The sequence below is a fragment of the Canis aureus genome, chromosome 14 (genome assembly GCF_053574225.1).
Source record: "Canis aureus isolate CA01 chromosome 14, VMU_Caureus_v.1.0, whole genome shotgun sequence".
NCBI lineage: Eukaryota > Metazoa > Chordata > Mammalia > Carnivora > Canidae > Canis > Canis aureus.
This window is the reverse complement of record NC_135624.1, coordinates 63,306,898-63,328,244: the sequence shown is the minus strand read 5'-3', so window position 1 is coordinate 63,328,244 and position 21,347 is coordinate 63,306,898. Positions and strand designations below refer to the sequence as shown.

Genomic DNA, 21,347 nt, shown 5'->3' with positions numbered 1-21,347 from the left:
ATTAGGAATAAATAGGTCATTTTTTACACAGCACATCTGTACTATTAAGCCAGGATGACCAGCTCATGTATTTGTGCTAGAAGGTTATAAAAAACAAGAGTCAGTCTAATTTTCAAAGCATTTCAACCCATTCTTTCCTTTTCTCTCAATCTATTCCATTCCAGTTTTTTACCAGGTCTGGACCCTGTGCTTCTGCTCTTGTGATTTTGAATGACCTTGGTTTCCCTATCTTCACAACACCACCTGCCTTGCCCCTATATAAGACCGTGGCTTGTGTTCAATTATTTTTTGGGCTCTGAGCTGCTTTGGATGGGACATATCACCCTGGCACCTGAGACCCAACCAACTCTACTTGTCCTGGAGTTTCTCCCTAGGAAGAATGCAGGTATTGGAAATTATATTTCTTCCATATTGACACAAATCAAAGGTGCATGTGTATGCACTCATGAGTGGAGGGGAGGGGCAGAGGGAGAGGAACAAGCAGACTCCATGCTGAGCAGGGAGCCTGATGTGGGGCTTCATCTCAGGACCCTGAGATCATGACCTGCGCCAAAGGCACACTGTTAACCAACTGAACCACTCAAGTGCCCCTCATTGTGGTTTTGATTTGCATTTCCTCATAATCAGTTGTGTTGAGTGACTTTTATATACCTATTGGACATTTGTATGTCTTTTACAGAAAAATGTCTTTTCAGTTATGTCCATTTTTAAATCAGATTTTTTTCTTTATTAATTGTAGGAGTTCTTTATATACTTTGGATATTAACCCCTTATCAGATATGATTTGTAAATATTTTCTCTCGGCCATAGGTCGCCTTTTCATTTTGTTGATGGTTTCATTTTCTGTGTATCTTTTTAGTTTGATGTTGTATCACTTGCTTAGTTTTGCTTTTTATTTTTTTGATATCAAATCCAAAAAAAATTGTTGTCAAGATCAATGTCAAAGATTTTACCCCCATGTCTTCTTCTAGGAGTTTTATGGTTTCAGGTCTTATATGAAAGTCTTTAATACATTTCGAGTTGGTTTTTGTATATGGTGTAAGATAGTGGTGTTTCAGTTTCATTCTTTTGAATATAAGTGTCCAGTTCTTCCAACGCCATTTACTGAAAAGACTATCCTTTCCCCTTTGTATATTCTTGGCTCCTTTGTTCTAAGTTAATTGACCAAACATATGTGTGTTTATTTCTGGATTCTCTATTTTGTTTCATTGATCTATGTGTCTGTTTGTACCATTACCTTTAATTAGTGTAACTTTGTAATATAGTTTGAAATAAAGTGTGATTCCTCTAGCTTTGTTTTACTTTCTCAAGGTTGCTTGGCTATTCAGAATCTTTTTTGGCTTCGTACAAATTTAGAATTGTTTTTTCTATTTTTATGAAAAATGCCACTAGAACGTTGACAAAGATTGCATTGAGTATGCAGATTCCTTTGGGTAGGATAGACATCTTAACAATACTAATTTTTCACTTCATGAGCAGGGCATATCTTTTCATTTATTTGTGTCTTCTTCAGTTTCTTTCATCAGTGTCTGACAGTTTTCAGTGTACAGTTCTTTCACCTCCTTGTTAAATTTATTCCTAGGTGATTTATTATTTCTGATGCAATTGTAAATGGAATTGTTTTCTTAATTTCTCTTTCTGATAGTTCCTTTTAAGCTAGTCTGAGATGAAACCGAAGGAACAGAATTAAGTGAAAGGAATAGGGGTCTTTTATTGTCAGTCTGGAAGCACAGGGCAAACACAGAATTTGGATTGGAAATGTATTTGTAAGTTAAAAATAAGTAAAGATTAAGTTAATCTAAGTAAATTAACCACTTTGTTTAAAGGATTAAAACCCCCAGTGTTCAGAGATATTGAGTGTCCTACCTAAAAAACAGTGTTATTTTTAGCTGGACACTTAGGTGGCTGGGGATGGTTTGGTCATTGGCTAATTGGTGGTAGAGTTGACAAAAATGCAGACGTTCATTTTCACCCTTCTCAGAATCTAAGTGATAAGGGGCTTGCAGATACACGCAGTGAAAACAGATTGCCATGAGAAGTCTTTATTATTTGACAAAAAATCTAAATAAAATCATTAGAGTTCTCAGTAGTAGTAAAACAAAGTAAAAATACCTTCACATCCCAAATTAACATTATCTCTCTATACCAAGTAGATAGTTGTTATTCTCCTATTGACTACAATCAGGGTTTATTTTCAGAGACAGTTTTGCAAATGTAACACCAGGGCAGTAGTTTAGTATGGTTTGCTTTAAAACACATTTAAATGTATGGCTAAAAGTTTTAGAAAATATTCTGCTGCTGAATACATTTCACATTGAATTAATTGAATTAGTAAGATGAAATTAATTGAATTCATAGTAAAATATTATTACCACCATGTGAACATACACAAAAAGTTTTTTGTGATTCACAGAGGCTAGAATCAAGTACATTGGATGCAAATTAACTTAGATATAATACAATTAAAATCAACCATACGTCTAAACAATCATATGCTCTCAAATACATAGTGCCAGGGACCTGGTTTGTGCTTGGCTGCCAGATTTCATTTTCACTAACTTCAAATCTTCACTTCAAATCAACTTTCCCTTCCTTGGTTCACATTTTGTGGAATGGAATTGGATTTAAGGCTTTAGGATGATTGTTTAAAGAATTTTTGTCTCTAACCAGTAATACAATGATTAACCTACAATATAGGTTAATCTATATTTACATGTTTTTGTTTGAGAGACATGATATCATCCCTTTATATTTGTGGGATTAGACAATTCAGGTGAGTTCTTGGTTGAGGATATAGAATAGTGACCTTATGGTTTCCATCATTTAGGGAAAAATCAATGTTTCCTGATCCATGTAATTTTGTCTGTTTAGTTAATGTCTTTTCCCCCCTCAGAGGGCTGTCTCTATAGGTTCCACAAAGTGATCTATTAAAGTTATGCACTTGTTTTGTGAGATAGAGGTGGTTTTTCTTGTTAATAAGTCATGTGAGGTAAATAGATTCAAAGATTAGTGATAGTGCTTTAAATTTGAAGAATATTGCTATTTCACTTTGAGATTGGTGGCAAAAGTAACTCATAACTCATGTCTGACAACAGAACACTTCATAATGTATGATGTACTATTTCTTTGGTGTAATACCAGAAATGTACTTTATTAACTCATAAATATATTGCCAGAATTGAGAATTTGCATTTTGGCTGGAAGGTGAGGTTGTTTGTTCAACAGAAGTAGTTAGAGTAGTGGCTGGAGTAGTAGTTTGGGTGGTGGGTGCAGTTGTAGTTTTGGAAGTTGGAGAAGCAGGAGTGGTTGGGGAAGGATTAGGTGTGGTATTTGGGGCAGTTGTGTGGTCCAGTACAGGTGAGGAAGGTTGTGGTGCTGGTGTAGTTAGGGAAGATGTAGGTGGGGCAGCTGTGGTGTCTGGCAGGGTGGGGGAAGGTTGTGTTGATGGGGTAGCTGCAGAAGGGCCTGTATCGGTATCTTCTTTTTGAGATATGGTGGAAGCATTATTAGTAGAAGTCACACCTGGAGATGTAACAATTTTGTTGGAAGTAGTTATGGGATTCAAAGATGGGATTTGAATGTTGGCCTCTGAGGTGCTATTGTTGACAACGGTGTTAGTTTTAGTTGGACACTTAGGTGGCTGGGGACGGTTCGGCTTTGGTTTTCTTCTGTTTGGATTTGGAAGCTTTGGGTATCTGTGTGGACCAAAAATTAAATGCTTTTGAATTAATATATTCCAGTTAGGGTGAAATTTGAGATGAGTTGGTAATCGGCGGTCTACTGTATATTGTTGGACATTATTCCTTTTGTGATGTATTTTCCCTTGCTTTTTCCAACCTTCACAGAGCTGTAGAAAGAAAGAAAGTGCAAGAACTGAAAACACCCATTGATTTATCAAGTAGGGGATTATTGCTGAATGTTGGATGGGCAGTATTTATGGAGCTCTAGGAATGGAAACCAGATAGCGGTGGGTTGAATAATTGTTCTAATTTTACCAAATCTCAAGAACAACTTGCTATTAGAGAGTTTCACTTTGTCAAGTGTTTATTTCCCCGCTAGCTACAACGGATATACTCCTGTGGGTTCAAGTCTAGAGAATTAGCTAGATTGTCCTTTGTGCTTATAGTTTCTTCTATAGTAGAGAATGATCAGGTTACTGCCTGAGGATTGAACAAAAGGGCACCCTGTTTGCTGCATTTTGATCATGAAACTTCAAAGGCATTCGCCTGGGACTAAGGAGCCTTTTCTGAATCACACCTTTCGTATCTGCCATCATCAAAAAACAAAACAACAAAATCCCAAACAACCAATTTAACAAATACACCACTTCCTTTATGACCTCCACATCAAAGAAAACTTAGTTTTTAGTTTTTTTTTTCAGTTGGAAAAAGAACTTTGGCTATTATCTTTTTAAAAAATATTTAATTTATTTAAAGTAAGTTCCACATCCAACATAGGGCTCGAACTCACAACCCCAAGATCAAGAGTTGCATGCTCTACCAACTAAGCCAGCCAGGCACCCAGCCATTACATTTTAATTATATCATTATAAAAATTATAATTGCAGAAACTAAGGGGTCAATGAATCCTATGATATTGTAGGAAAATTTTGCATGTTTCTGTCTTTTGTCTGTAGAGGACCTGTAGCTCTCATGATTTCTCAAACATGTTCATATCTGAAAAGAACACTGATTTAGTTCAATTCCACACCCAGTACTTGATCTTTTTTCCCAGTATACCTGAATGGCTTTCCAGCCTGTGCTTCACCACTTTTTCTCGCCCCACACTATAAAGCTTTCTTAAGAGACAGAGTTTGGCACAGGCAAAGGTGACAACTTTTGAGAGATTAGCAGAGTTGTTCAGCTAACATAACTTCCTCAGAGACTGATATACCCAGCCTTAAAAATAACTTCGGAAAGCATTAATTGTTTTAAAAATTAAATTATCCAAGACATTTCAGTTCATAACTGAGAATGTTCATAAAGTAAAATATTGGCTTTTGATCCACATAACTGGTAGTTTTGCATAGCTCTCTTATATAAATGAGAGTCTGCAGCTCTGAACCTAGGATGCTCCTCTGATCATGGAACCTCTCGGGAGATGTACTCTATTATAGGGGAGTAGTTTTCTAATATAAAATAAGGAGGTCACATGTTCAAGCAAATTTTTCCTCAAGATTCAATATGTGATCCAGATAATCACAAAATTGCTTTGATTGAAGCAAGATTGGGGGCCTTGAATTCCACCAGCTCAGTCTCCACTTTTTTATGTGGTGTTTAAGGATGGTGTGAAGAACTCCCAGAATGTTTGTTTGAATGTTTGAAACACACTACAGCAGATCATCAGGAGAGGTTTGGGTCTGTCCTGCATCTACCATTAATACTGAGTGACTTTGGGCGAATCACTTAATTTCACTGGATCTCCGTGTACCCATTTATGGAGTCATTAAAATTAAATTAAATTGCAGATCCAGAGGCTGATTGTATGACTTCTATGCTTTGAAATAGTTAATGCTGTTTATTCATGATTAATCAGAATGATTAGCTTCATGAGAGTGGGGATTTTGTTTTGTTAATCTCGGCTCAATACCTAGAAATATGCCTGGCACATACTAGGCACCCACTAGATATTTACTAAATGAACAAATGCGTGGAATTGACAATAAAAAAGCCAAATTCATCACTAAATAAAATCTTAACATTTGTGTTAATTAGGATATGAAAACTATTTTAATTTTTAGATGACCAAAATAATATCTGTGATGTTTTGATGAAGACAAATTAAAGTCATATTAACTTTAATGTTAGCTTAGCACAGAACATGACCAGTTTGAGTAGTTTGCTTAAGATATATTGACCAATTATCATTATGATTGGCAGTTGTGGATGGCCCTGACATAACTTTTTTATTAGAATTGGGATTAGGGAAGCTTGAGAGGGGGAGGAGTTGAAAATCCCTCAAGGGTTTGAGCTTAGATTGAAGGATGGAAGTACTTATACTAAATATAGTTAAGCCAGGAAGAGCATATTTAAGATATCCTCATTTGCCTGTTCACATCTGTCATTTATTTTTGTAGAAAAAATCATAGCTTTTTGTGCACTTAGTGTCAGGCTCTACTTTAAGTGGTTTACAAATGTAAATTTTCTTAATTCCTTAGCAACACCCGAAAGTAAGTCCTATTATTATCCTCATTATACAGATGAAAAACTGAATCCCAAAGAGATAAAGTAAATTTTAGGAGAATATGTCTACATTTTTAAATGGAGATTATAACAATTTTACATCATAATTATTACATCTGTACTCTCCTTTACAAATTTTTTTAAAGATTATTTATTTATTTATTCATGAGAGGTAGAGAGAGGCAGAGACACAGGCAGAGGGAGAAGCAGGCTCCACACAGGGAGCCCGACGTGGGACTCGATCCTGGATCTCCAGGATCACACCCTGGGCTGAAGGCCGTGCTAAACCGCTGAGCCACCTGGGCCGCCCTCCTTTACAATTTTTAAACACATGTGGTTCTTACTTATTCTTTAGCAGCTTTATGAGGCATATACTGTTATTGCTATTTCCCCATAGGGAAATTGGAGCCCTATAGATAGATTACAGCTCAAAGATTCATCTGGATGTTCAGATAATGAGCATAAACCCACATTTTTTGAATGCCATTTGTGTGCACTTTGTGCTGTAATCATGGAAATCAACACTAGGGTCCAGGGTAAAGCCCAAGATATTTTTTTTGGTGATAGTGGGGGAATGGATATTATGTGGTAAGTGAGGAATAGGAGAGTACCCAAGAGTAATTCTGTCTACCTTAGCAGTTCTTCTGCCTTCTATATCTGTTTTTATAACCATAGTATTCTGAGGCTATTCAGCAGCATTTAGTAAATCTATATTTCACTTCTTGACCCTTTCTTCAAATTTGTCAAAATAAAAGTGAACAAATATGTATAGGTATATAGCTGTGGGGTAAATATGGTTCTTTATTACATCATGTATCCCCTTGAATCACTACTAATTTTAATTTTCCTTTCCCAGTAGACCCTAGATATCTTTTTTTAAAAGACCTTATTTATTTATTTAGATAGAGTACACAAATGGAAGAAGAGCAGAGGGACAGAGGGAGAGGGAGAAGCAAAGCAGGGAGCCCATGAAGGGCTTGATCCTAGGACCCACAACCTGAGCCAAAGGCAGACACTTAACCAGCTGAGCCATCCAAGTGTCCTGGATGGTAAATGTCTAAAAGGTAGAGTCCCATTTTGTAATCTTCTCTTGATTTTAAAAACTGTTCTTTCCTGTCCCTTTTTATGCTTCCTTCATTTTTCTATCCATATCCAAACTTGTTACATGTTTTCTTAAGTTATCTTATAAGGTCCCGTGGCTTCAAATATCTTTAACATTTAAACTTCACTCTTAAACTTCTTTTTGAACTCCAGACAGTGTCTGGTTGCCTCTTGACATCCCCTTGAAGAAGTCTAACAGCCATTTCAAATTTAACACATCCAAAACAAAACTCTTTTGTTCATTTCTTTCTTTGACTACACACCTAAGCAGCATAAGGTATGGTAGACTTAATCAAAGTATGTCTTAAATTCACCCTCATATTTTGTTTTAATTGCTGACATTTAGTAAAAGACACCACCATCTTCTATCTGGGCACTGCCTTAGCTTCTTGCCTGGTTTCTCTACCTTAGTTTTTGTCCCCTGAAATCTATTTTCTTCCCAGGACCCAGAGTCAGGTCCTTCCTCTGTGGACACTCTGGTCATCCTGAGACCTCCTAATAATCTGAAAATAGAATCCATGTTCTACACCAGTGAGGCCCTATATGATTGATTTTTCTGTATCTCTATCTTATCACACCCATGATAAAGTTAGTGGTATGGAAATATTGATTAACATAATTGAAATGAGTCATTTCCTTTTCCTTTAATTAGCTTTTTCTTATGTTTTACAGAAAACAAAAGATGTTAAGCTTCTCGGAAATAGGAATTACATGTACATGTACTTTTGAAGTCTCAATTAGGTATATATGCACTAAATGTTACTGATGTATAAGAATAACAGTTATTTGGATGAATACTTACTGAGAAGCAAGCAGTCAGTGCACAAATGCATGCCAGCAGTGTCAGAGTCTTCATCTTTTTCTGTTGACTCTTGAGGAAAGCAGAAAGGTTGCTCACTATTAGGATGCTGTGAGAGATGGAATGCGTTTTGATAAATGACTTGGTTTTGTTAGAAGGCATGGTTTCAAAGACAGCAATGGTTTCTAAAAATTATGTATATATTTCCACTCCGTAGTGGTGAGGCAAAATTACTTCAAGCTAAAATGCATTCTTTAAGCGAGAAAGCAATGGAGGAGAGTCAGGAATTCTTTTCTTCTTCTTCTTTTAACTAGTTTGTAGTAGGGGCATTTTCCACTGATACTAAAGATTGCCTAGGAAGGGCAGGATCTTAGGAAGTTTAATAAGAGAACAAAATAGTTTCCTTCTTATTTCTATTTTAGTTCTAGAAATTTCCCTTTTTGATGAAGCATCGAATAATCTGATATTTATTGAGCAGTAAATGTTTATGATTTTGTAAGTGTTCTATGATGTTCTTTTAAGCAAAGTAGTGTTCCTGGTCTCTCTGTTATAAGGCTGTTACTTAGGATCAAGAACCTTATCAAATGGACTCTTTCCCAAACTTCATTCTACTGAAGGTTTTTCTGTTTGATGCCCCTTTTCTAAATCTCTAAAGGATGGAATTATGTTTTATTCATTATAATATCATCGTAGTCAGTACAGATTTAATCAATTAAAAATATATTTCCAAAATAATTTTACTTTTGGCTTTAGGTTGTAGCAAGAGAGCATAAGGGAAGGATATGGCCTTCTATTTTTCTCATTTTGATCATGTATACAATATGTACATGTCAGTTTGAGAGGTAAAATCATTATGTAGACAATACTGTTAGGGCAAGTAAATTCGTGTGCACACGTTAATGTGGTGTGCTGTCAGACAGATCAACTACGTCTCACAAGAGAACCCTGCTGTTTATCACACGGGTGTTAGAGTCAGTCATAATTGGTCTAAATCACAGCTCTGCCACTTACTGTGTGACTTTGAGTGAATTGCCAAACTTTCATTTTAAGGTTGTACTGAAGATTAACTGGAATGATACATATTGCAGATTATACTGGGCACAATGTCTGATCCATGATAAAGGCTTAGTGGTGGTAATTATTATAGTACTAGTATACCCAGAAGAAAACCATCTGGCCCAATTGGAGAAAGGAATTGTCATTATTATATTATTAGATTCCTAGTATCTTGTCGGAGTGTCTTCTCTTTATTTTTGAGATTAAAAAATATTCCCCATTGATGATATTTTCTTCTTTTAACATATGAGTTGAATCTGTTATTACACAGTTTAGCAGTTCACAAGAAGAGAGGAGAATAACTATTATAACAACTACTGCTATTACTCAATATATGTATGTAACTTGAAAGCTGCTTAGTTTACATTAGATATATTATTAGTCCCCAACATATCTAAAATATCCATATACCTGGCCAGGTGTGATTCTTTCTTCTTAGGATGTTCGATGCAATTGATGGCCTTCAGCTGATCCTTTTAGGACGGTAACTGGAAGCAAAGGAGGAGAAAGGACAAGACAATTTTCAGGTTTTATAGCTCTTCAGTTGAGTTTTTTGGAAATAGGAAATTTATTGGATTTAGGATAAGGTCACTTCTGTCAGGGAATTTGATTTCAAAAACAAAGAGAGGATAGTTGTAATTTGCCCAGGTTGACAGCAGTCCTTTGTACATCAGTTTCTTCCTGATAAATATGGTAACAATAAGAGCTTCTCAGTGAATAGTTTACCTGATTGATGAGAAATATTATAGTGAATGATGACACCTAAGAAGACTTGGACAGCCATGGCCCAGGTCTTTCAAGAAGGAATAGATCTTCCACAGTTTCCTGTTGGCTTCTCAAAGTAAGCAGTGTGATCTCCCTCTGACAGTTTCATGTGATGAAGCACCATTTTTCCTCTGTCAAGAAAGATGATTTAGCTAAGGTCAGAGGATTAAAAAAATAACATGATGCTAAATACTGGTAAAGAACAATTGTTTCACACCTGAAAGATAAACATTGACTTCTTTTATATGAGTAGTTATTAATATTTTGGCTTTTTATTTTGAGAAAACTTCAAATATGTAGGAAAGTGCAGACAGTAATATAATGCACAACAATACACTTGTTCCCTAGATTTCTCAGTTGTTAACCTTTTGCTATAAATGCTTAATTGATCGATTTACTGTAATATTTGAGAAATCATGATAGCTAATTATGAGAACTAATCTCTGAATTTTTCATTAATAATATTTCTTTAAATAGTTAACTTCAAAAAAACCCTTTTATAACACAACAACAGTAACATCCAACGACATTGGTAATTCGCACATATAACCTAAAACTCAGTCCATATGCAAATTTCCTGAATTTTGCCAAAAGTAATTTTAGTTGTTTTGTTCTAACCAGGACTCAGATAAGGACCATGCATTACATTCACTTGTTTTACTGGTTTCTTTAATTCTAAAACATTTTCCTCTGTCTCCCATGATATGATCTCTTGAATGATTAGACCAGTTGTCTTATAAGACATTTTTAGAAAGACGCCTAAGAACCATTTTTATAAAGATTTCAGAATTAAATACTTCTATATAAAATCATCAAACTGGAATACAATTTTGAAGCTGTGACTGTACTTTTAGCTAGTCAGTTTGTTTTTTCACTTCTGATTCCAGGATAAGGGTAGGGTAGGTTCAGAAGTAATTTGTTTGGGTTTGATTCTTTGCTTTTCCATTTAATAGCAATATAGTATTTGGCAAGGTATCTAATTTCTCTAAGCCTCATTTTCCTATCTACAAAGTAGGAGTGTCATCTAACAAAATTGCTGTGAGAATAACATTAGATAATTTAAAGAGTCTCACATGGTGCTTTACAATTGTAAGCCTTCAGCTCGATTGGCATCATTGGGAAGTAGTAGTTTTTGACATGGCATTGAGTTAATGGATATAGATTATAATATCAGTTTCTTTCCCTCCTTTTTGCTAGTAACCAGTGATACGTATTTACCATAATGCTTGCTGTGGTCAAAATTAACTGTGGGGTAGAATTTTTATTGATATGAAGCAAGTTTTTCTGAGCCCATGTCTTCATTAGAACAATTCTCAAACTACCTTAAGTTCTTACTCACTTAGTTGATGACTTGTAATGACCTGATAAGAAATTGATAAGATTTCCAGAAATATTTATTTCCAGTCTTGATTCTCACCTGAACATTTAGTTTTCTTTAAATATTGGAAAAGCATGAGAATCCAGTGCTGTTTAGCTCTTTTAAAATTTTTAAATAAATAATGAGTATAATTTATTCTTTGAACATTCTTGCAGTGTGGGAGCCACTTGCCTGGCATTTTAGGAACTCATAATCATACCATAGCAATTATACCATATCAGTGATACAGTTTTTGGAAATAATGTATGGAAATTACCAACATCTAGACTAAATCAGCATTATGCCATATTTTAAATTAGTACTGGGTGTTGTGACATGAAACTCAACTGATAGCCCCAACAGCTTACTGCCCATTGAGTTCTGCTCCTCTGGAGTACAGAATGATAGCTGATTTTCTGCTCCTCACTTTACTACCTCTACACCAAAATGTTTCATTGTCAGAAAGAAAAAAAAAATTCTCACCTGATTCAATCAGTATCAGATGTTGGTTAATAGCAAAGTCCATTAACGTAGTATTCATAGTAGAAGGCTTTTACCAATCTTTTTTCTACCTTGATGCCAACCCCATGGATTTTTCAGATTATTTTATGTTTTTTTATCCTTCTTAGACATAATTAGAATACAGAGAATATCAATTATTTAAATCAGCGGATTAAGATAGCTTTTACTATATCAATGTTATCTTGGGATTTATTTTTGTGGTTTGAAATGTATCTTCTGTTTTTACTAAAGTTGAGAGTTGACTTCCTTTTAGAGTTTTGAGGAGGTCTTTTCAGGTTTACAGAAATAATCTGAAATAACAAGGAAGCAAATTTGGCATTGACACTGGAAAATTGGCCTGGAAAAGTGGTAGAGAGCAACGTTTCAGTTTTGTCTAGTCTTGGCAGGGACTCTATGACCTAGGTCTATACAGGCAAGAGAAAAAGAAAGCATTATTTGCATCTTCTTTAGTTTTTGATTTCCCAGTACAGTCTGCTTTATCTGTATTATCAATCCTAATATCCTAAATGTGTCTGTCCTTTTTGTTTTCAAAGTAATTCCGTATACTTCATAACTATCAATGTTTTAGGACAATTATTAGAAGCAAGTATAGTATTCTGGAAATTTGTAGGGCACTCATTTTGCTTAATGTAATTAAGCCAATGGACCAACAATGGATAATGGTAAGATTGAAATCTTAATACTGCTTTCTCTAAGCATGTCTATTACTAGAAGGTTAGATAAATAATTTGTACTTTTCAGTATAATATCTCATTTGGTATTTTCCCTTTCTCTCACTTAAGTTAGCTTGTCAATCTTTTCTTTGTCATGGCTATACCTTTTGTATTAGCTATGTACTTATGGATTTAGTTTTTTCTTAATTCTTTTTTTGATTTCAAGATTGCATTTTGATTCTTTCTTTCTTGTTTCGATTTAGCAAAACCTAAGGTAAATCATTCCACTAAGACTCTTCCTCATTGAGAAATTACAGTTATTTTTGTAATTGCTATACCTGCTTCTGAAGTTTTAAGTCCACTTTAAAGATGGCATTTTATATTGGAGACAGAGACATGGGATAAGAAGGTCTTGGACTGAAAGGGCAAGAAGGGATACATGTCATTCTGTAGTAGAGAGAGGATTGTTTAGTGGACCTTTTACAGCAAGAATGGAGAAGGTGATTCTTGGCATCTGTCTGTGATTAGGCCCCCCTACCTCCCAAAATAATTTCTCAGATTGACTTGTGTAGTGGATTAACAGCATTTGTATTCATTACCATATCATTTTAGTGCAGATATGTAATAAATAAAACAATAGTTGAGGAGGAAATGACTTTTCTGGTATATTGTTGGATCCTGTGAAGTTTTATAAAGGGTAGAATCTCACTTTCTGAGCACAAGAGGAAGGTCAATTGATGTCTCTGATGAAGATGATTTTTAAAATGTGGTATAGGCTTCTGGGGGATCCCTGGGTGGCTCAGCGGTTTAGGGCCTGCCTTTGGCCCAGGGCACGATCCTGGAGTCCCGGGATCAAGTCCCGCATCAGGCTCCTGGCATGGAGCTTGCTTCTCCCTCTGCCTGTGTCTCCGCCTCTCTCTCTCTCTCTCTGTCTATCATGAATAAATAAATAAACAAATCTTTAAAAAAATAAAATAAAATGTGTTATAGTCTTCTAAAAAACTTGCTTGAAAACTATTTTTATTTTTAAACATTCCTTCTTTTTCAAGAAGGAATAAAAAATAAAATATAATTAAATACAGTAATTAAGTGTAAAATTAAAAGTACATGTAATTAAATATAGTGAGCTGTTTGTAAGTTCAACTTCATATAATATTTAAAAAACCCCAATCCTTTGTTCAAGCAATTTCTGAGAAAGATTGTGTTTAAATTCTACTTGATCCAAAAGATAGATTAGGTAAACATTATGAAGGAGATACTCCCAGAACTGATTTCCAATTAAAACAAAATGGAGACATCTAATTAAAGTGATAGTCACTGGGCAAAGTTGCATGGAAATACTGGAAATCCATATTTTTCCTTTTATTTTTTGCTAACAGTAGGAAAGGAAGCAAAAGAAGATCTTTAAAGAGAATGAATGAATAATAAGCAAAGGTCTAAATGAGTCTATGGAAAAATCAAACATCTCTTTTGCCGATTTAGATGCTTTTGTTTATTTTTGTTGTCTGATTGCTGTGGCTAGGACTTCCAGTACTATGTTAAATAATAATGGAGTGGACATACCTGTCTTGTTCCTGACCTTAGGGGAAATCTCTCAGTTTTTCCCGTTGAGGATGATATTAGCTATGGATTTTTAATATAGGCCTTGTTGAGGTATAGCTCCACTAGTCCTTGAAAAAACCTTCAATTAAAGAAAGAACTATGCAACATGAGAATGGACTTAGGGAACTCAGTGACAACATCAAAATCATAGAATGAAATGTATATTATAATTTAGGTTTAGTGAAAATAGTAACCAATTTACTACTAAAGCAGGATTTAGTAAACCGTAGATTGCCTTCAATGATGTGGCATCTTCTCTCCCACTAGTTGTGCAGTTTGTTTTGTCAGTCCTTAGATTAATTTTCTTGGTATTTACCATGTTTGATATTTCTTGTAGTACTGGTTTAGTGGTCACAAACTCCTTTAGTTTTTGTTTGGGAAATTCTTTATCTCTACTTCTATTCTGAATGATAGCCTTACTGCATAGAATTTACTTGACTTAGGATTTTTCCTATTCTGCACATTCTGGCTTGCCAAATTTATGTTAAAAAATCTCCTGCTAGTTTTATGGGTTTTCCCTTATAAATTAAGGACTTCTTTTGTCTTGTGGTTTTTTTTATTAGTCTTGCTGCTTTTAAGATATTTACTTCATCACTATATTTTTCAGATTTAATTATAATATGTCTTGGTGTTGGCCTGCTTTTGTTGATTTTGATGAGAGTCTTCCTGTGCCTCCTGAATCTGCATATCTATTTCCTTCCCCAGTTTAGAGATGTTTTCAGGTATTATTTCTTCAAATAATTTATCTGCCCCCTTTCTATTCTTCTTTAGGGACTCCTATGATATGAATGTTAGTTACTATGTTACATCTTTTCTTTTTTTCAGCCTTACTACTTTCCTTATTATTTTCTATTACTTTTCATTACTTTGTTTTTAGGTCAGTAATTTGTGCCTCTGCTTCTTCCAGCCTGCTGTTCATTGCATCTAGCCTGTTTCCAATCTTGTTTATTGCACTCTTCACCTATGATTAATTTTTTTAACTCTCTTATCTCTATGGTAAAATTCTTATCAATGTTTTCTGTTCTTAAGCCCTGTGAGAATCCTTTGATCATTGTTTTAAATTCTTCAACAAGCATTTTGCTTACATCTATTGCACTTAGATCTCTATGGCATTATCTTGTTCTTTCATTTGGGATAAATTCCTCTGTCTTGGCATTTTGTCTAAGACTCTGCCTTCTTCTCTGTGTTAGAAAAATCAGTTGGGTCTCCTGCTTTTGAAAATAATAGCCTTATGAAAAGTGGTCATGTAGTGCCCAGGATCTGGCACTTCAGGGAGTGTTTCTGGTTTGTTCTCTGTGTACTCTGCTGTTGTGTTTTGGCTGCTCTATCCTTCAGGTCATTTGTCTGCAGATGCTCTCCTGTCTGCTATGGGCAGTGTTTGGTCCCTGGCTTTAATATATTTATCTAGCTGTGTTTGAGGGAGTAGACAAGCCTAGGGTCCTCCTACTACTCCACTATTTTAGCTTCTCCCTGTATCTCTTATTAATTTTTTATTATATATTTGGGTGCTCCCATGTTGGTTGCATAAATATTTACAATTTTTATATCTTGTTGGATTGTTCCCTTTATGGTTATATAGTGCCTCTTTTTGTCTCTTGTTGTAGTTTTGGTTTTAAGGTCTAGTTTGTCTGATATTCTGGCTTTCTTTTGACATCCATTTGCTTGATAAATGTTTCTCCATCCCCTCACATCCTAGGCATTAATGTATTTGAATGACAAGCCAGTAGGCCTCTGGCCTTGTATGCAAAATTGGGGACCCTTGCCAAGACACCCAACACCACAAAGGTTTGGAAAGTGCTGGAGACAGCCATTGGTCTGACTCTCACTGTTGGTCAGTGAGCTATGTTGCTGAGAATGCCAAACTCTGTCATGTCTAGTAAAGGTGATATCTACTAGAATTTGGAATGGGATGTCCTCCTGGGATGGCTGAGTTACTTTACTTTATACCTCTGGGTAAGGGGGAATTACTCAATCTTCATTGGGATCCCACTGTCCTACTACAAGCTGTACTTGTTGAAATATACTATACCTAGAATGGAACATGCAGCATTGAGCAAGGGAAGAAGATTGAAGTCCTGATCTGGCATATCCTCATGCTAAATAGTGCTGCCTCCCTTGGCCAGCATGTATTAACCAGGTTAAATTTCTAAAGCTGCCAATCTCCCTGTCTTCAAAGCTAGGTGGGTTTTTTTATTTTCTAGTAGTATGGTAATTTGGTTGCTTTCTTACCTCCAGCGGCCGGGAGGATGTTGTAAGCTACATAGAATTCTTTACTAAATTCACCCAGCAAGCCTTAAATGATAGCTGACATAGCCTATCTTTACTGAACACTGAGATGTCTTTAAGGAGAAAAGCAGTAATCCAAAACAGAATGGTCTTGGACATTATTACTGCCTCATAAGAAGGCACTTGTCACCTTATTCAAACAGAAAATTGTATGTTCATACCTGATAAATGAGTCTGCTAATGTGTCATCTTCTTTAAATCACATGACACCAGTGAATTCCCAAACTGAGGGACTTATTAAATCAGTGGTTTGGATCATAAGGCTCTTGGTAGAAAAAATTGTTACTTATTATTGGGAATCATTATCTTAATCTGTATTTCCTCTTGCATGTGTCTGTATTATTGCCACCATGCTTCCTACCTCCATGCTAATGAAACCCCTTGCTGACTACTTTGGACACAGTGTGGAAGAGAGCTCTGTGGAAGGTTATAAAAATAGGTCAGGAGGGCTGTAGTGTTGGAGGAAGTCATGAGGAGGACATGATTTCTGGTTGTCCTGTGAGTGGACCTGTGAAATCAAGCTCATCAACCCTTCTGTCCTTGGAATGTACATTCCTCCTCACCCCCATCATTTGCACTTATGGGAGCCATTTTCAAGGATGCAGCCTTGAGAGAACAATGTGTTGTTGAGAACTTCTCAATTGAATATAAGACAAGCCTTGTACATAAGTTCCCTTGTTTCTTAAAACTGTTACCTACCAGTCTGGAATGGTCTTCCTCTCTCTTCCATCTCTCCTTGTCCTGTGTTACCAGGGGCCAGTTTGTGAACCAATAGTATTATGTTAGATATGGCTGTTTTGTTTGCCAGTACTCATTATTAGTTTGAGGACATTCTCTTCTCCTCTTGTCATGAAGGAATGTTGAATTATTTTGAATTACGGTTTTTCTTTATTCACTGAGATGACCATATGGTTTCATTTTAATCTTTCCATATGGTGAATTACATTAGTTGCTTTTGAATGTTACATTGACATTTTATTCCTGGGATGAACCTCACTAGGTCATGACATATCATCTTCCTTATATATTGTTTGATTTGACCTATGTTCACAAAGGAAAATGGCCTGTATTTTTTTTTTTATTATAATGTCTTGTCTGGTTTTGGTATCAGGGCAATGTTGGCATTCTAAAATGAATTAGGATATATTATCTCCTCTTCTATTTTCAGGAAGGCTTCGTATAGAATTGGTATTATTTCTGGGACACCTGGGTGGCTTAGTTGGTTAGGTGTCTTACTCTTGATTTCAGCTCAGGTTATGATCTCAGTGTTGTGAAATCAAGCCCCACATCAGGCTCCATGCTGGGCTTGATGTCTGCTTAAGAGTCTCTCTCTCTCTCTGCCCCTCCCCGCTGCTTGCTCTCTCTCTCAAAAAAAGAATTGGTATTATTTCTTATTTACATATTTTGTAGAACTTCTCTGTGAAGCCATCTGTGCTTGTAGTTTGCCTGTGGGAAAATATTTAAATAACAAATTCAATTTCTTTAATACATATAGCGCTATTCAGTTTATCTGTTTCTTCCCGTGTGAGCTTTGGTAGTTTGTGTCATTTGAGGAAATTGTTATATTCCATCTAACCTGTCAAAGTTATTGTCAAAAGTTGATCATAATATTCCTTATTAGTCATTTAATGTTTGATGAGTTTGTAGTGTTTTTCTCCTCTCTGATTTTGGTAATATGTGTCTTCTCTTTTTTATCTGATCAGATTGACTAATGGTTCAGTAATTTTATTCATCTTCTCAAAGAAGTACCTTTTGGTTTAATAGATTTTCTTTATTTTTGCCTTTTTTTTTTTTTTTTTTTGCTCTCATTTGTATTATTTTCTTTCTTCAGACCATTTTAGGTTTAATATGTCCTTCTTCTGGTTTCCTAAAATGAAGCTGATATCTTTGATTTGAGACCTTTCTTCTTTGCTGATACAAGCATTTCCTAATATGAAATTTCCTTAAGCATTGCTTTAGTTACATCCCACAAATTTAACATGTGTTTTTATTTTCATTTGGTTCAAGATATTTTTAACTTTTTCTTTGATTTATTCTTTAATTGGTGGGTAATTTAAAAGAATGTTAATTTCTAATTTTTAGGAGATTTTTCATCTATCTTGCTATTATTTAATTTTAGCTTAATTTTTTTGTGGTTAGAGAAGACCATTTATATGGTATCAAATCTCGTAAGTTTAGTATATTGAGACTTTAAAATTTTTTTCATGATTGGGGCACCTAGGTGGCTCAGTTGCTTGGGTGTCTGACTCTTAATTTCAGCTCAGATTGTGACATTGGGGTTGTGAGATTGAGCCCATGTCAGGCTCACACACTGGGCATAGAGCCTGCTTGGGATTCTCTCTCTCCTTGACTCTGCTCCCTTCCCCACAAAAAAGGAAAACTTTTCATGATCTGTCCTGGTGACTGCTCCACATTCCTTTGAAAAGAATTTGTATTCTGATGTTTGATGGAGTTTTTTTATAAAGGTCCATTAGGTCAGATTGATTTATAGCATTGTCCAGAATGAATCTTTTTGATTGCATGAACTGCATGAATTTAGTCTGCTAAATTGGGCAAGGATGACTTGTAGTTACATCTTCTCTGGGGTGATTATTATTATTTTTTTTAATTCTTTCTTCAGCATCAAGGTCTATTTTCTTGCAGTTCCTGGTAGTGATGGTGGATGAAATAGGGTATTTCTGGTTTATCTTATTTGAGGATATAGTATATTGATAGCAAAAACAACTAGAGTGTTTTCTCTTCTACAACTTTACTACCCCAAATCTAGAAGACATTCATGTAGAATGAAAATTGACAATCAGGTTTTTGAGGTTTGCCAAATTCCCTTTGGGACAAATCATCCTCACCCCTTTACCTATACCTCTCTGAGTTCCCATTAGACAAACCACCACTGTTTGACTATCTAGTCAGCTATATTTTGGAAATAACAATCCTAGTAAGCAATTAATGATTAGAGTTGATGTGAAGAGGAAGTAAATTTCTATTTAATTAGCTTAGAACCCTTAAACAACAGAAAAACTTACAAATAACCTAGTCAACTAAGTGTTTTATTTACAAAGAATTAAGTTATTTAAAATTCAAAATCACGGAATAAATTTAATTAGTAACTAAAACTAGATTAGAACCCTGATACACTGATTCCCAGTTTACTCTGTTATTTCCTCTGTCATGCTACCACCTATTAAATTGCCCTGATAAAAAAATAGGAAAGTAACAAAGCAAGCAAATTAAAAAGATTTGATTAGTGAATGAAGTTTAAGGATTCTCTGAAAATTTTACTTTCTTCTTTTGTTTCTGTTCCACTCATTGGTTCAAATTTATTTTTTCTTTATTTAAATTCAGTTTGCCAACATATAGTATAACACCCAGTGCTCATCACATCATGTGGCCTCCTTAATGCTCATCACCCAGTTACCCCTCCCCCACCCACTTCCTCTTCAGCAATCCTCAGTTTATTAGAGTTAACAGTCACCCATAGTTTGTTTTCCTCTCTAATTATTTTCCCATTTCGTCCCCCCTCCTTCCCTTATGGCCCATTGTACTATTTCTTATATTCCACATATTGAGTAAAACCATATGATAATTGTCTTTCTCTGGAATGATTTCACTCAGCATAATACCCTCCAGTTCCATCCATGCCGATGTATGTAGTAGGTATTCATCCTTCCTGATGGCTTCCTAATATTCCATTGTTTATATGTGTGTGTGTATGGAGATGGATATATATCTCACATCTTGTTTATCCATTCATCTGTTGAAGGACATCAAGGCTCCTTCCACAGTTTGGCTATTGTGGACATTGCTGCTATGAACGTTGGGGTGCAAGTGCCCCTTTGTTTGACTACATACGTATCTTTGGGATAAATACCCAGTAGTGCAATTGCTGGATTTTAGGGTAGCTCTATTTTTAACTTTTTGAGGAACCTCCATACTGTTTTCCAGAGTGGTTGTACCAGCTTGCATTCCCATCAACAGTATACGAGGGTTCCCCTTTCTCTACAACCTTGCCAACATTTGTTGTTTCCTGTCTTGTTAATTTTAGCCATTCTCACTGGTGTGAGATGGTATCTCATTGTGGTTTTGATTTGTATTTCCCTGATGACAGGTAATGAGGAACATTTTTTCATGTGCCTGTTGGCCATGTGTAGGTCTTTGGAGAAATGTCTGTTCATGTCTTTTGCCCACTTATTGACTGGATTAGTTTGGTTTTTGGGTGTTGAGTTTGATAAGTTCTTTATAGATCTTGGCTATTAGCCCTTTATCTGATAACGTCATTTACAGATATCTTCTCCCATTCTGTAGGTTGTCTTTTAGTTTTGTTAACTATTTCCTTTGCTGTGCAGAGGCTTTTTATCTTGATTAAGTCCCAGTTGTTCGTTTTTGCTTTTGTTTCCCTTATCTTTAGAGATGTGTCTTACACGAAGTTGCTGTGGCCGAGGTAAAAAAAAGTGCTGCCTGTGTTCTGTTCTGTGATTTTGATGGATTCCTCTCACATATAGATCTTTCATCCACTTTGAGTTTATCTTTGTGTATGGTGTCAGAGAATGGTCTAGTTTCATTCTTGGGCACGTGGCTGTCCAATTTTCCCAATACCATTTATTGAAGAGACTGTCCTTTTTCCGTTGGATATTCTTTCCTACTTTGTCCAAGATGAGTTGACCATAGGGTTGAGGGTTCATTTCTGGGTTCTCCATTCTGTTCCATTGATCTGTGTATCTGTTTTTGTGCCAGTACCATGTTGTCTTGATGATCACAGCTTTGTAATACAGCTTGAAGTCAGGCATTGTGATGCTCCCAACCTTTGATTTTTCTTTTACAGCATTCATCTGGCTATTTGGTTTCATACAAATCTTAGGGTTATTTATTCCAACTCTGTGAAAAATGTCCATGGTATTTTGATAGGGATTGCATTGAATGTGTAGATTGTTCTGGGTGGCATAGCCATTTTCGCAATATTTATTCTTCCAATGCATGAGCATGGAATGTTTTTCCATCTTTTTGTGTCTTCCTCAATTTCTTTCATA

General features: G+C 35.5%; 1 protein-coding gene and 1 long non-coding RNA gene across 4 annotated transcripts; one reads left to right on the top strand and one right to left on the bottom strand.

The window, feature by feature from the left end:
• Positions 1-159: 159 nt before the first annotated feature.
• Positions 160-18,184, top strand: LOC144283753 (uncharacterized). 2 transcript variants are annotated; one of them, XR_013352332.1, is made up of 4 exons: positions 160-385; positions 7,089-7,246; positions 7,956-8,024; positions 18,155-18,184. It is a non-coding gene; the product is annotated as an uncharacterized LOC144283753 (long non-coding RNA). The 2 variants fall into 2 exon arrangements; XR_013352333.1 differs by lacking the exon at positions 7,956-8,024.
• On the bottom strand, positions 2,027-9,707 carry MUC7 (mucin 7, secreted). Of its 2 annotated transcripts, none has more exons than XM_077848277.1 (3): positions 9,550-9,707; positions 8,086-8,191; positions 2,027-3,847 (listed from the first exon to the last, which is right to left on the bottom strand). In XM_077848277.1, exons 2-3 carry the CDS (start codon positions 8,137-8,139, stop codon positions 3,119-3,121), a joined length of 783 nt encoding a protein of 260 aa, XP_077704403.1. In that variant the 5' UTR covers positions 8,140-8,191; positions 9,550-9,707; the 3' UTR covers positions 2,027-3,118. The 2 variants fall into 2 exon arrangements, with proteins under 2 accessions (XP_077704403.1, XP_077704404.1); XM_077848278.1 differs by having other exon boundaries at positions 8,086-8,154; positions 9,550-9,700.
• Positions 18,185-21,347: the final 3,163 nt, after the last annotated feature.

What these genes read in the sequence shown, in the direction of transcription:
- MUC7 (XM_077848277.1), bottom strand. Translation starts at nt 8,139, where the DNA reads ATGAAGACTCTGACACTGCTGGCATGCATTTGTGCACTGACTGCTTGC. An exon ending in CACTGACTGCTTGCTTCTCA is followed by an intron (nt 3,848 to 8,085) that starts GTAAGTATTCAT and finishes TTCTTTCTACAG; the next exon opens with CTCTGTGAAGGTTGGAAAAA.